General features: G+C 30.9%; 1 protein-coding gene and 1 long non-coding RNA gene across 2 annotated transcripts; one reads left to right on the top strand and one right to left on the bottom strand.

Moving 5' to 3' along the window:
- Positions 1-751: 751 nt before the first annotated feature.
- On the top strand, positions 752-2,789 carry LOC115980474. The gene is made up of 3 exons (XR_004089343.1): positions 752-930; positions 1,537-1,590; positions 2,513-2,789. It is a non-coding gene; the product is annotated as an uncharacterized LOC115980474 (long non-coding RNA).
- A 277-nt stretch (positions 2,790-3,066) lies between these two features.
- LOC115980390 (serine carboxypeptidase-like 31) lies at positions 3,067-12,042 on the bottom strand. Its single transcript, XM_031102662.1, has 10 exons — positions 11,696-12,042; positions 9,716-9,823; positions 9,453-9,548; positions 6,751-6,843; positions 6,590-6,672; positions 5,628-5,915; positions 5,015-5,145; positions 4,742-4,837; positions 4,543-4,648; positions 3,067-3,292 (listed from the first exon to the last, which is right to left on the bottom strand). Exons 1-10 carry the CDS (start codon positions 11,997-11,999, stop codon positions 3,146-3,148), a joined length of 1,452 nt encoding a protein of 483 aa, XP_030958522.1. The 5' UTR covers positions 12,000-12,042; the 3' UTR covers positions 3,067-3,145.
- Positions 12,043-16,859: the final 4,817 nt, after the last annotated feature.

Below are 16,859 nucleotides of genomic sequence, written 5' to 3'. Positions count from 1 at the left end.
AGCTTTCAAAGTCAATTATGGTGCATTGTGAAATACATAAATATCTAGCGCGCGTATTGTGTTGCCTACAAATTACAATGAACTTCTTTTGGTTGAACATATGACATTGGATTAGTTCTATGATACCAAGTTTATTAGAAAATCGCATCAACTGTTTAATTTGAAAATAATAATAATAATAATAAACAAAGGCGAACTTTGGCAATGAAAAATTATTAAAATTATTATATCTATTTTTGGTAGCAGGAAGCTTAATTATTCAATCTCTAATCATACTATTGGATAATTTCCATTTTAAACATATTATGATCCAAAAGGTATAAACCAATTGTAGGCCGTGTACCTATAAAACAAGTAGGCTAACTATGAGTTAATTTAAGATTAGCTTAGAATTCTCTAGTATAAAATCTCTACAATTTTTTTAGGAAATAGTCATACTTATTAGAACACATGAACATGAAAGTTGTACATAGAGTTTTTTAAACATACTTATAATATATTACATAACTAAAGTATCACTACGAAATGGTCTAACCTTTATAGTAGTAGTTTGGGGTTATAAGAACTAAAGAGCTTAATATCAAAATTGAAGCAGTTAAGAACTTCCTATTATGGATGTAGTGTAACGCCCCAGCCCAGTAAAAAAAAAAAAAAAATGGTTAGGTTTTTGACCACGTGAGCCCCACCCACCTACCCTTTAATTCCCCACCACTCCTTTTCTCTCAAAATATCTCACCTTTGGCCGGCTAGCTCTCATCTCTTCTCACTTTGCTCTCTTTTTCTTTTTCATTTTGTCTCAACACAACACACATACACACACTCCTCTCCCTCACTCTCCCACCGGTACACTCCTCATCACCTCCACCATTTTTCCGGCAAGATCACCAGAAAACCCTCAAGAACATCACACCTTCACATAAGTTATTTGAGGTAAAAGTTCTAATCTCTTTTGATGGGTATTATGTTCTTGTTTGAGGTTATTTTACCCAAGCTTTAATAATGATATTCTTGAGATTTATGAGCTTCTTGGGTGATATTCTTGTAATTTTGTATATGGGTTTTTGATTTGGTGGACTAATTTGATGAGTGGGTTTATGATTTTACTAGTGGTGGCTAACTAAGGTTTATGTATGGTGAAAATTTAGGGGTTTTGAGGTATATCATGTGAAATAAATGGTGAATATAATTTTTATGGTTTATTTGGAGCTAGTTAAAGATTTAAGTTGTTAGTTTTGAAGGATATTGTGATTTTGGTGTCATGGGTGTCTTGATGATGATGTGAAAATCTTGTGGAAACTACTCATAAATTATTGAGGTTTTGATGTTAGAGATAATACCTTGAATGATTTATGAGTATAATGGGAGTCTATGCCTTGTAATGAAATTGTTGAGAAACTTTGAAAGTGGAATACTTTATTTGTGAGGTTAAATGCTAGGCTTGCCTAATTAATTTCTTAGTTAGCAATTTCTAATAGGTAGCTAGATACAATTTCAAGCTTTATGCTTATTTTGATAGGTTTGCTTGGTATTTTTTAGGTTCTAACTAATTTCATTTGGAGCTTGGAAAATTAATCTTTTGTCGGTTGCAAGGTAAGTAGCTTTCTAATGGGATTTTTGGAAAATAATCATGTTGTATAAACATTGTTTTTGGACCAAACACATTTTGGAAAATTAATGGTGGAACTATGTTTTTCTAAAAAGTGTTGTGTTGTGACCCTACTATATATGATTATATATGAAAGTGCATATTCTTATTGCATATGGGGAATTGCATGATTTGTTAGCATATAAAAGACTAGCATCTTGATTAAATTCTTGAGAATGAATTTTATGGATTTATTGCATTATTTGCAAAATATAAAGATGCTTTATCTTGACCTATGTTATTTGGGAAGTTAATACAAAATCATTTTGACAAGAAATGAGTTGAGGGCTTTGAGAACTTTGTGAATATCTTGGGCATTCAAATATTTTATGAAACTACTTGGAAGTGAATTATGTATTTTGAATTAAAGGTAATTTGTGAGCTCTTTATGTTTTACCCATGTGCTGTGACGTGTGATTACCCGCTACCTAGCTAGATACTATAGTCTGTGCGACATTGGTATCTTAGCACCCATCTTTGTGATGGTTATTGAGTTCCGTCTTTGTAATGGTGATGAGTTCCGTCTTTGTGATGGCATATTTGGTTCTGTCTTTGTGACGGCATTGTCATGCGGCCTTGGGTTTGGAATTGTATTGTTATTGCTCACAAATTATAGTATGTAGTTTCATGAGAGCATTTTGAGAAGCTTTGTGCCATGTCATTTTATTCATTCTTGTCATATTCTTTTTGGAAATGGTTTTGTAGAAATTATTTGGAAATTCCCAAATTAAAACATGATTTGTAAATTGTTATCATTATGAAACTTGCATTTCCCCCACCCCCACTAATTATGTTACTTATTAAACTCTGTCTCATTCTATTATTTTACAAATTTTTTTAAAGTAAGCAACTATCTTTTTGAGACAGCTTTTTGGTGGCTAGCAATAGTTAGACTAATTGCTGATGGAGGCTGACTTTTATGATGGAGATAATTGTTGATGTATAACTTAGAGTAAGCTTGACCCAATTCTTTTGTATCTAATAGTGGTTATGCCTTTATTTCCCACTAATGGGACAAGTTGATGTTATGTAATTATTTATTTAGACCTCCATTCTTTTGTGACCAATAATCATTGTATTTATTGTATAGAGCTCTGACTTACTTTGGAAGTATATTTAATGGAATTATTAGGATGATTCTTGATGTTGGCATTTGTTATGATTTTATTTGGATTGATTTGCCAAAAGGAACAAATCTACAGGTGCTTTTGAGATGTTTTTCTCATGCTTTGGATCCTTTCGGGTTTAGGCGTGACATGTAGGCTATAATTAAGGCAAAGCCACGTTATTGCTTGCACTATTTACTTTTTTCTCTCTCAATCTCCCAATCATTCAACAACTTTCATAAGGATTTACTAAAAATGAAGTATTCGCCACAACTAGGATTAATTAACCATTCCCATTAATATGGCGCTGGTAACTAATAATACTATTGGGAGTTTATTAAGACCAAAATCTTTTGGGAGAGCGACAGAGACAATTCACTGTAAGTTTTGATTTTTAACGAACAGCTTGTGGAGATTCTCCTAGGAGAAAGGCTGAGAAAAATGCCAATGAGTCGCTTGGTTTGAAGATAGGTACTGCATGGCCAGCTCCTCTAAATGTTGCAAACGTAAGTCCCTTGTATTCTTGGAACCAACCACTGACCTGAACCAAATACCATTCCATTCCATATTGATTAGTACTGAAAGGTACAAAAAGAAAATCCTGTTAATATCACTATTACAACCATGAATTTTGTACTGCATCAAATAGCGAGCTCATATTGTAAGTACTCTAAGCAGGCTTTAACGGAACTCAACTTGTAAACCCAGCACTTATGAACTATGAAGCACCAATGCGGCTGGGAGGGTGCCGCACTGGAGTTCGACATGGGGTGCGGCGTCCGACACCACTGCCTGCGCATCGATGCCGCGTCTACGTTTTTTTTTTTGCTGGATTCGTGTCGACTCGGTTCCGATTCATGCCAACTCGGCTTTGATTCATGCCGAACTAGGCCGATTTAGCCAGAATCGAGTCGTATCGGCCAAATCGGATCGTATCGGCCGGCGGCCGAAATTGATCGAAACGGCCAAAAAAGGCCGAAATTGGCCTTGAATCATGCCGGAACAGCCGAAATCGACTTTGAATGAGGCCCAAACATCCTAAATCTGTAATTCCTTAATTTTATTTTGAATATTTGTTACTTCTTTTGTGTTTTCTTTTTTGTTTTGTGTTTCTTGCCTTCTTTTTCTTTGTTTTGTGAACCAAGGCCATAGTAATGTGTTTTTTAAGAATATTTTAATAGTAAAAATATATAGAAAATATAAATAAAAATATTTTTAATAATTTTTTAATTGCCATATCCCATCACACTTGCACCCTACTTTTTCAAAATTTACCGAGTCCCGCACCAGTACCCGAATCTAGAAACACACTTGTGCTTCATAGCTTATGAATAATTCTTAGTTCTTACTATACGTAGGTTGCAAAGTGATGTCACAAGAATAAAGAGCGTTCAATGGAAAACAGGAAAGTGTCAGATTTGCACTTTCTTTGGGAAACACTCTAGTTTTCGTCTTTCTCCCAAGATGTAGACTGTGTACTAGTGGAGTATCAGAATACCTTAAAGGCTTCTTAAATAAGAAAACATGGTTTCACTTGCAGATGTAACTCTATATACACAATATTCATATTTTCACACCTAGTGTCCACATTTAACACACAATACTGCTGATGCGTACGGTAAGTGTACAAATTTGAGATAACCAATTGCCAAATACTTTTAAATAATTGCTAATAAAATAGAGTTGTATATTAAGATAAGATATTATCTATGTCAGGATTAGTTATTAAAATGAAAAATAAAAATTGTATTTTAATGTAGTAATTGCCATATTCTGAATCCAGATGATTACCTGTTTCTCGTGGTACCAAGGCCTCCATGCCTTAGTGATGGGTAGTTTCAGGACATTTAAGCTGTATCTTGTAGACAGTACAGGAACTCTTCCATCTGTGTCTCCACTGAGCCACCCACAAAGGAATACCATAAGATTGATAAATATATTATCATCACAATCTCTAGAAAATAGTATACGGTAGTTAGGAAACTTATACCTGTAGACCCATATTCTAACTCCTGCTGTAATAAGCTTCTTGTATATAGGAAGGACAGATGGATTTGTGTATGTCCAATTGTTAAATATAGTCTCACTACAGCCAAAATTTTAGAAAAAAATGTTCAGTTTATATCATGAAAATCAAATTAAAAAAATTTCTTGGCCGCTTCTTTTTATTAGAAAGTTAAAGACTCGCTTCAAGTTTCTTTTAGATCAGGGAACTTCAAACAAAGGCAAACGAAATATTAACAATTAGTAGAAAATGCATTACTTGCAGATGCTCCAGTTCTTTAGCTGGTGACCATCACTAACATGTAGAGCCTTCTGAACATCTGGTCTGTTGTAGAATGTCTTAGCATAGTTATCAAGGCATGGATCGTAACCACCCAAGATTCTTGGCATCTGTTAAACAAAATCCATCACCATCATCTATTTATTCAATCAACTCGCAACACTTTGAATGAAATTAATGTGCGACAGTGGAGGCCATCAATATAGAGAATCATATATTATTAGGGGACAAAGTTTGGCTCCAAACAAACTTTTTCCTTACATGATTAGAATTAGATTAAATAAGGCTCTTATGGTATGTTTCAAATAATTTTATATGATGTGATGACACTCTATACATAATTAGATTCAAAGAATAAATTATTAATTAATTATTGCCTAACATGTATATAAACCAAATTATTAAAGTTGGAACCTAAATCTGTTCATGAGATCAATTATACATAGACAATACTATAAATGAGGTAATCACTCTCTACTTTCATTTCAAAATGAAATGATGATTAATGCCTGTTGATATTATAAAAGAGTGTTTTCCCTTGTACATAAATTGATTTCCAAAACTCTAAAATGAAATATGTATTATTCCTTACCATGTTAGATGTGCGCTTCATCTTGAAATGCATTGAATTGTTATCTGCATCAGTTGAATTGATAGTACAGGTTGAGGTGTAGAGGCTATAGATATCAATCTCCTTATACTGTCTAAATAATTCATCAACGGCTTCAGTACAATCTTTGTTGCTCCATGTATCATTAGCGTCAAAATCACAGGTTGATTTGATTATGTTATGTGTCTCATCTGATATCACAGCATGACTCCAAGCATAATCCACTAGACCTCTCCAGTCGTCAGCATCAGATGTTTCGGGATTACCCAACTGTACTTTGAGAAAGGGATTAGTTGTGTGCTTTTGTTACCAATAATGGAACAATGGGATGCATTATAGTGTAAAATTTAAGTCAAGTTCCTTTTGTGTAATATATTGTTCCCTAAATAAATTCAAAATATTGGGGACCACAATTTAATTTCTTACAACCACTCTAAAAATAGGACTACGTGGCGTGATGTCAAATGCCATAAAAAATTTGAGCGTGTCTTCCTCATCACCAATTGGTTTTGAGGTGGAATATCACAATTTAGGGTCTGACAAATGGTATCAGAGTCAAGATCATGGGTTCGAGTCACAGGAGTGTCATTGTGAGGGAGAGATTGTTGGGAGACCACAATTTGACTTTCTACAACCACTCTAAAAATAGGCTCACGTGGCGTAATGTCGAATGCCATAAAAGATTTGAGTGTGTCCTCCTCATCACTAATTAGTTTTAAGGTAAAATGACACATATCACGGTCCGACAAAATACATAGTTGCATTGAATTTAATTATCCTTAGAAAATATATTATTATTAGTATTTCACAAGTTAATGTAACTACGTATTCAAATTTAATTGAAAAACTTAATATACTGCATCTAATCACTTAATGTACTATACCTAAATTTTACCTATATATAGATTTGAACATATTAATTTTGTAATTGTCTAGGACCATACCAAAATACCCTTGAGATTGATATAAAGAGAGGGATCTTTGTTCTTGTCCTGGATGAGGTCAGCCAATTCCGGAATGTATTTTCCTGTTAATGTGGAGAGTGAGTATTTGATAGGAATTCTGTTAAGATAAGCACAATAAACATTTATAAGAGTTAAAATACCTGCATAGCTTTCTCCAGCAATAAAAAAGGTTCGCGTTCTATAAGATGGGAACTTGAGGAACCACTTGTGGAGGAAGAAATAAACATCGTTTGCTATAAAAATTAGTCATAGAACGTACAACCAAAATGATCAGAAGCCCTCAAAGTATTTGCAGAACAAGATTTTGTAACATAAAACTTACAAAAAGAAGAAAAGTTACGTCTACTACATAAAATAATCAAGCAATTATAAACTATAAAAATTTAAATAACACTAGCCTCCGAGCACGAGCACGTGTGTGAGCGCATGCTTAAAGGCTCTTTTTATTTACAAAGGTTAATAATTTTTATTCATCATCATTCGGAGTTCCTACTCTGTCATGAACTACATTAGAGTTTGCAATGATTTAATTAGACATGAAAAATTAGCAATTTAGCATGGACAACTAAGGCAGAAAAATTAAATAAAAATTGAAGCAAATAATCATAGAGACTCAAACAATAGTCGAATATAAACAAACTTGTTTGTGTTTGGTTAGCTAGAAAAATGTAAGTGAGAAAACGAACCATTGTTCTTTGTCTTCTTCCTATGAGTGTTGAAAATTAACATGTCTTCAATTGATTTGCAAATGCTATCCTGATCATCTCTCATAGAATTTTTTAGTCTTTGTCTGCCTCTATTTTTTCTTCTGTCAATTTGTACAAATATATTTTGTAAAAGAGTTTTGTTTTGTTTTGTTTTTTTTTTCAGCCTTTTTGAATGTTGAGTTTAAGGTTGTGTGTTTGAACGTTTAAAAAAAAAAAGGTTGTGTTTTGATCGTGAGTGGTGTAGGAAACCGTTCGAAACTGTTTAGTTTGAATCTGTGTAGTGGGGGCGAAGTTTATCTATAACCAATTGATGTTTATCACTTTGTTTTCAATTTTAATTTGATTCTGAATCGTGATTTTGTTTTTTGAATCTGTGTAGTGGGGGCGAAGTTTATCTATAACCAATTGATGTTTATCACTTTGTTTTCAATTTTAATTTGATTCTGAATCTTTGATAGGAGATTTTTTTTTTTTTTTTTTTTTTTTTTTTTGCATTTTTTTCTTTCTTTTCTTTAAAATAACCCAACGGACTTCCCTAAAGAAAATATAAATAAATAAAGGAAGGACTTACCGAACATAATTGAGAGTAGTTGACCTTAAAAAAAAAAATAAATAAATAAAAAAGGAAGGAAGGTGTAACCGAGTATTGGGTTTAAATATAAAACAAATTTTTAAATTGAGAGTTTTTTTTTTTTTTTTTTTTTTTTTTTATAAATATTAATTGCGAGAATTTGAATTCAAGTAGAAAACAGACTTTTTAAATAGGGATAAGAGATTTAGAAAAAATAAATAAAAACACGTGAGAATTGAAAGAACATTTTTTTTAATGGAACCTGCGAATTGAAATTTTTAGGAAACTGCAATTAAAAAAAAATGGAGAGATAAGAGAGGCTAAAATTTAGGATTTGAAAATACTTAATTTTATATGGGAGTTAAAGATATATTGTACTTTTACGAAATTATCCTCAAGCTTTGTTTCTTTTAAACAGAGAGTGTAGGGTTATTTTTGAACCATGAAAATGAGAATCCCAAACAGAAAAACTCCTTAAATAATAGTATAGAAGATAAACTTAAGATATGTTTGATACACTGAATGTAGATTACAAAAGGAATTGTAATTTCTAGATATTTCTATATATTAAGAGGATTCAGAAAGTTAATTATGACTTCAAAAAATGTGAAAAATACCTCTAATCTAATTAAATAATCTTTATTCTTAAAAAATAAAAAAATGGGGTTAAAATTGTAATTCAAAACAATTAAAAAAAAAATTACCCGAGAAACTTTTTTCTTAAAAATTATCATACTCTCTATTTAAATATATCTCACACACATTTGATACATTTTTTCCTAAAAAGTAGCAAACATTAAACTAGCAATTTACTTCATTTTAAATCTCAAATTTTAGTTTTTTAAAAATTCCTTCCTATATAACCTCACTAACAATAGATAAATTTAAATTGAAAAATTACATTAAATTAAAAAAAAAAAAAAAAGAGCCTCTTTGCACACGCAGAGCATGTGTGATGAGGCTAATATTTATTACTGGAAATAAAATATGTTATTATAGAATAGCTAAACATATTCATTAGTTTGATTGTGAGTTGTAATATTAGAATAAAACTTAAAATCTATTTTAGAAAATATCTCACTCATACAATTATATTTACTAGAACATAATATATTTTAAATTTGAGAGAGATGAGTTAGTTTTGATGATTTTTTATTTCCATAATTGCTACTTAGATATGAAAAGTTTGTTTATTTGGAAATATATTAATATTAGAAATTATTGCACCTACTAGGGAATGGTTATCACAACCTTTTTAGAGATGAATAATTATTCCTCATTGAAAGAATAGTTATTCATAAAGAATGATTATTCTTATAATAAAAAACATAACCAAACTACTAAATAATTAAACCATATGAATAACTATTATATTATCGTGTCTATTATAGTAAACCAAACATGCCAAAGGTGAGTGCATTCATTCCATTTGATAAACTATCATTTGTCTTAATAATTTAAGATGTTATAAGAAATATTATAGTAAATTTAACCATTATTTTAACAATATTTATCTATAAAAATAAACAAAGTTCATGAGCACTGGAATTTGTATGGTCCTTACCTGTAAGTACATCTCCCAAACCAATGTAATCACTAGTTGTATTCGTGTATGAAAAACCGACCCCAATAGGAGAATCCAGGAATAATATGTTGGCTTCTGTATTATAAGACATTAAGAATTCTTAATATAACATTTTAATAGCTTATTGTTATCCTTAATTAATTAAATAAATTAACGGAGAACCAAATAGTGGTTCACAGTGCAATCGTACAAGTATCTAATATATATTATGCATTAAAATATTTGTGTGACAAAATTTCTACCTCTGTTCCATGAGTAGGGATTAGATTTAAGGCTATTTCCATCCTTATCCACTAGAAAAGGACCAATCTCTTGTGTTGCTCCATATCCCACGGAAGAGCACCCGGGCCCTGAAAAGGAAAGCACCTTGTCACCTTAGCAGAGAACATAAAACGAAGTGCCAAACAAAATCATAGATTTAAACTTCTTGGATGGGTTAAAAAAAAAAAAGAATTCCCACAAAGAGACATACATAATACTTGAAGTAATTCTTTATTAACAATGATTTGTTTATATAGGGTCGGGGACTGTCTAAAGACTACTCAACATGAAAATTTCCATTAACATGTGCCTGCACTTTCTTCTATCTACACAAATAGATATATATATATATATATATATATATATACACTAGCTCATTCTAAAAAAAAAAAAAGTTAATTACAACTTATCTGTCTGTGGTTTGGCCGAAATTTAAATTGCTTATCCTTGATTTAAAATTTGGCACTTTATTCACTTGAACTCTACTCCATTAGGCTTCTGTAATCAACCTTTAGCTTTTCCGTTAAAAAACACATTTTAATTAAAAAACATAACATAAAACAGATAAAAAAGGTAGGGTTTGTAATTTTGCAAAAAAAAAAAAAAAGGATGAACATTATAGTGAACAATGCTCTTGGGCATAGACAAATAACCAAACTGACTAACTTACGTATTGTAATTAAGAAAGACTTCAAGCACAACTTTATTGTTGTTGAGATCTATTGTTGTTGTTGCTGCTTTCTTCTTCATAGTATCTTTTTCTAATTAAATTTCATACTCTTGGTCTTGGGTTTTTTTCCTTTTTGCTTCATTTGATGAATTGCAACAGATTCAATGCAAGTTCTAGTTCCAATTGTAGTTTATTAAAGCTTCAATGGCAAGGATGGATACAGAGAAAATCCAATCTCTCTCCTCCATCTTTCGCAACCTAGACACCAATAAGGCAGTTCCTCTAGCAGCAATCGTACTCTCTCCCTCTCTCTTTTATTAAAACCATGAGTCCTATATGGGTTTTCTTTGAATTATTGGGACTCTGACCCATCAATTCCATGAGGATTTTCTATGCTCTTCGTCTTTTGTCAATCAATTTACGTCACCACATGTGGACGATGTTGGGCACTCATACATGTCTTTCTTCTCTCTGTGTGTTTGAAATAAAATTGGTGGTGATATGGCAATTTGGCTATACCCAAGAGCATTGTTCACTGTAATGTTTGTCCTTTTTTTTTTTTTTTTTTTTTTGCAAAATTTCAAACCCTAGCCTTTTGATTTGTTTTATGTTATGTTTTTTAATTAAAATGTGTTTTTAAAAGGAAAAGCTAAAGGTGGTTTACAAAAGCCTAAGGAAGTAGAGCTTAGGTGGATAAAGTACCAAATTTTAAACTACAGGTAGACAACTTAAATTTCGGTCAAACCATGGGTGGGTAAGTTATAATTAGCCCTATATATATAACTTCTATGTATATGCGTGCTTAAAAGCTCTTCTATTTTTTTTTTTTTTAATTGAAATAAACCCATTCATATCAATTTTCTAACCCAAAAAAAAACTCAGGTTCTTATATTAAAAATAATAGTATACATATATATTGCCAGACGGATTTGGTCAAAAGATTTGATACTGCAAAGGATACTCAAAACTAATTGCAATTTTCTTGGCGAGTAAGGTTCTCCACATAAGATAGTACGTAAGTAATGGAACCCTACATCATATTTTATCTTAATTTTTATTCTTACAATCGTAGAAACCTCCCAATAAGGTCTATAGGCAACCATGGCATTCGACCTTCAATGATTTTAATGACAAAGATGATCTAGCTACGACATGAAGAAAATTATATATATAAATAAATAAATAAATAAATAACAAGGATCTTATAAAGCTGTACAAAAACAAATTAAGCTACCTAAGAAAAAGATATAGCAAGTGTCAAACAGACAATAATACCACCATATATGCTTACCTCCATTAAGCCACAGAACTAATGGTTTTACATCAGCCTGAGTCGTGGCCTCATAGAACCAGTAAAAGAGTGCCCTTCCCTTTGTTTCATTTACAGTGACATAGCCAGCATAGTGCTTGAAGTTTACATCAGTCTGGCCAGGCAAACCACCAGTTACAAGATCCCCATTCCCTTCTGAAGTAATTTTTTTCCCGCTAGTCGTACTACTCCATTTCCACTGTCCAAAACACACAACAGGCTCCATTGATAGGAGAAGAACAAGAGCCACAGTGTGGAGAACTTTCATTTTTGATGCAAAATCCATATTGGAAGCACACCAAATAATTACATAGACCGCTTTCACGCCACAGGATGAAACACAAGGAGAGCCACATATCCTATTTATACCCATTGAGGCAAACTAGCATTCATTAAATTGTATGAAATTAGACAAAAACTACAGATATGGGATGAGAGTCCTACATGGCTATTATGAGCTAGGTGTTAGATAAATTATTTAAATTTAGTTTAGTAATATAATAAATCTCTCTAAATAGATTATTATTGTTATTTATAGATATTCAATGTAATTCCTATGTTTTAGGATAGAGAAGTACTATGTCCACAACATTTTCACAACAAATCATAGTTGGCAGGCTATTACAAGTGGAAAATTATTGTGTACTCCCAGAGTACCATAAATGCGTACTCCCTTCTCTCACATGAATGGTGGATCCCACTAATTAAATTCATGGTGGGACCCACCATTCATGTGAGAGGAGAGACTACGCATTTATGGTACTCTAGGAGTACTTGATAATTTTCCATTACAAGTTTTTAATTTGAATCTACTATCGTAATTACTTTTTGCCCACTAATAACAGCAAGTAATAACCTGTCACATATGATTTGTTGTGAAAATATTCCTACATTTTAGGATTGATTAATGAGGTTCATCATTGGCTATTTATGAAAGTTGAATGCATTAATGAGAATGATGCAAAAAATTAACCAAAAATGTCTATTTTCTCCCCCAGTTTACTACATTTATGACCCAAGATAATGCACTGGATAAATTGTTTGAATTTAGTTTGGTGATAGAATAAATCTTTCTAGATAGATTATTATTGTTATTTATTTGTATTAAATGTAATTCCTATGTTTTAGGATAAAATTAGTTTCTACGTTTTAGGATTTGTTAATGAGGTTGAGAAATGATATGTCCACAATATTTTCACAACATTTTTTCAACAAATCCTAAGTGACAGGTTGTTAATGGTTGTTATTGTTGAGGCAAAAAAGTAATCTTAGTTTTAGGTTTAAATTTGAACTAATAACAACTAACCACATATAATTTGTTGTGAAAATGTTGTAAACGTAGCATCTCAGGTTGGTTACCTCATTCTTGGCTATTTATGTATGTTAAATGCATTAATGAGAATTGAACAGAAAATTAATAAAAAATGTCTATTTTCTTTATCAAGTTCAGGAGATTGGTCATCTCAAATTAACTACACTATCTTTTATTTCTTAGAGCTTGTTTGGTAGGAGGATTTTTTTTTTTTTTCAAAACTATATGAAAATCATTTTCAAAAAATTGAAATTAAAACTATTTTTCAAATAATAATTTTTACATTATTCGCGTTTGGCTATCTCTTTTAAGAACAATTTTCAAAATACTGGAAACAAAAAATAAATGTTTGGGAGACCATTTCAATTTTTTATTTTATTTTTTGCAAATTTTACAAAATGTAATGTGTAGAATCTGCAGATTATTTTATATATATATATATATATATATATATATTGGATAATGATAAGGGAATAGAGCAAATGTACCTTTTTTTTTTTTTGGATAATGATAAGTTTCAAATTTGAAGTGTGAGAATTTTTTTTATGATAAAGATAAAACTCCTTAATTTAAGAGATAGAAGAGTTTGAACAAATTTGTGAGATTTACTGTTTTCAATTTAATTACAATTATGCCATTAAAAACATTTCATGTATCTTGAAAAGATTCTCTCAGTTGTTTTCAAAATCATGTATTGAACAAGAAAAATAGAATACAAATTTTTTAAAACTATATTTAAAGAATATTAGCCAGACATAGATTCAAGTGTGGAATCCACCATTTTCTGGATTTCAAAAATTTGTTTTTAGTGTCATAATTTTGCATTCATCTCAATTTTTGGATTATGAGACTAAACCCCCTCCCCCTCCCCCTCCCCCTCCCCCCAAAAAAAGTCTTAGATCTGTCATTTAACGATGTCATCTATTTTTTTTTATTTATTTATTTTTTTGTAGTTAGTGCAAAATGAGCAAAACTCTTGGCCCTCTTTGAAAAATCTCAGATTCGGAAAAAACTAGTGTACGAATTGAAAAAAATCAAAAGATAAAGAGGAGGTAACTAAAATAATGGACATACCAGAAATCATTATGAACCAACCATAGAACCCTTATCTTTTTTGTGGGAGAGCACCAATTTGCAGTGTGCAGGCAGAATTCTTTTCATAATTGAATAGTATTAAAAGCAAAGAAGTGTATATATATATATATATATATATATTGGTGTAGTTCTAAATTTTTAAAACTGCTTCTATTTGAATTTCAATTGAAACATGGGGTGTGTAAATTTATGTAGAGGTGTTTAACTTAAGTAATATGGATGAGAAAAAGGAGTGTTATTTTTTTTTCAAATTCAAAATAAAGAAAAGGAGATTTGAGAAGGTAAAACAAAAACAAAAACAAAAACAAAAAACGTGGGATTAGGGATTAAGAAAAATGGAAATTAAAAAAAATACAAAATACATGAGATTAGAAATTTAGGAAACTGGAAATTCAAAAATACAGAAAAATTAAATAAAATAAACTGGTAAGTCTTGATAAAGTAAAAATAAATAAATAAATAAATAAAAGAAAAAAGAAGAAAAAGAAAAAGAAGAAGAAGGAAAAAAAAAAAAAGAAAAAAAAGGTGAAATGCGGTCTTAAATGAAATATACAAAGTGCACTGGGACTTTTTGTCCCTATTAAATCTAGGGTCTAGGAGTATTTTGAACTATATAAAAATCTAATCCAAGAGGGAAATTCTCTTTTTTTTTTCTTTTTTTTTTTTTTTTTTTTTTTTTGAACATACAAAGAATCAGACCCAAAAAAAAAAAAAAAAAAAAAAAAAAAAAAAAAAAAAAAAAAAAAAACTCTTAACTCACATCCTAAAATTTACTTGAATCCTAATAACTGAAATGAAATACATTGCAAACCACACTATAACAAATTTGCAGTTCCCTATCATGTCTAGAATTCCTTAGCACGACAAAGAATTTGAGTAATGTTGATAATACCAAACCGGTCTTGAATTTGGTCCTATAACTCAACTAAGGCCATAGAAATAAAAGCTCCATCGTGCTAGGAAAATCTTTGCATATCTTATTAACAAAAAGTCAAAAATTTAAATGAACACGGACATGAATAAATATATAGGTACGCATTCAAACTCAATATATCCTCAAACCTATGCAGGAATTAAAAGAAAAGAACAGTAAAAGATTACCTAGAGAGAAATTGCCGATTTTTTTTTTACCCTATATAACTGAGTATTTATAATGAGACTACGGTGGATTTTTTTTTGTAAGAAGAGAAGAGGTAAAGATGGTGAAATGAGGGTTAAAATTTCTGGATAACATTAAAAATTTAAAAGAGCAAAAGAAAAAGAAAAACAATTACCAGACGCGTAAAACTTAGCAATGTGGGAAATCATTTTTGTTTTCCAGTGTTTAATCCATTAGCCTGGTGGAGGAGTCTTATTTAAGAAAAAATAATCCTATCCCATTGTGGTTACAAACCTCCGAGAGTACGTTTAGTCAAGTGCCTAATTTTAAGGGAAGAGATCGATAAGGATTAAGGAGAAAAATCTGAAAATTTAAAAATTTAAAAGAGAGAAAAACGGAAGAAATAAAAAATATGGATGAGAAGTTATAGTGTTGGACTGTTGGTTTTAAAGTAGGAGTGTTTTTTTTTTCTCCTTCAAATTCAAAATAAAGAAAAGAATATTTGAGAAAAAAAAATGATATGTCTACAATATTTTCACAATATTTTTACAACAAATCCTAAGTGGCAGGTTGTTACTGGGGTTGTTATTGTTGAGACAAAAAAGTAACTTAGTGTTAGGTTTAAATTTGAACCAAAAACAACTAATCACTTGTGATTTGTTGTAAAATGTTGTGGACGTAACATTTCTATAAATTAAAAAAAAAAAAAAAAAACCCTAAGATTAGGGATTAAGTAAACTAGAAATTCAAAAAAGAAAAACTAAATATTAGGGAATAAAAAGATGAGCGTGAAGGGGAAAAAATCCTAAATTTTAGGAGCTCTCTTTTTGAATTCAAAACAAAATCTATTATTTGTTTGTCATATATGATCCTTTTTCTAAGAGAAGTTACCCTTCATTGATGAGGATATTTTTGAACCACATAAAAATTCAATTCAAGGAGGAGAATCATCTTAAAGATAGTATAGATATAGATAGATACACTTACCAGACAGGCCCTTAGTTTACAACATTTGGGATTAGAGCATTTCGATCCACATCTCCATCAAACCAACTTTTTTTCCAACTTGCTCCCAAAACATCACCCAACCCACTTGCCAAAAAAAGAAAAGAAAAAGGCACCAATCCCCACAACAGTTCCAAAGAAAAAAACTTTTGTAAGAATCAATTTTTTCATCATGGTCAAAGTTCATCATGTTTAGTACATATCAAAGTTTCGATCCTGAGAAATGACGATCAATTTCAGAGCATGTCAATGTAACATTAGAGTTTCTCAAGGACATGTCCAAAAGCATAGCAAGGATGCAAGATTTGTGGGATCAAATGATAGAGGTCTTCGATAAATAATCCAATGTAATTTTGGAAATCAAAGAACAATCAAAAGTTCAAGTATCCTATGAAATTTCGGAGAATCAAAAGAGTAATATATTGGAGGATGCACTTGCCATACAAATTGCATTTGAAGATCTAAGGATTAATAAAGTGGAAAAGATAGATCAAAGGGATCTACTCATGATTTTGAATAAGCGTAGTCTAATTTTACAAATTGAATTTTTCATTCTTGGTGAGTTCAAGGATGTGAAAATCAAGGCTTTTCTGTTCACACAAATGCTTTAAGATTGATGCAAATATCTATGGTCT

This window comes from Quercus lobata, chromosome 1 (assembly GCF_001633185.2).
Source record: "Quercus lobata isolate SW786 chromosome 1, ValleyOak3.0 Primary Assembly, whole genome shotgun sequence".
Lineage (NCBI taxonomy): Eukaryota > Viridiplantae > Streptophyta > Magnoliopsida > Fagales > Fagaceae > Quercus > Quercus lobata.
Note: the sequence above shows the minus strand (reverse complement) of the source record. Positions and strands in the feature narration are given on the sequence as shown.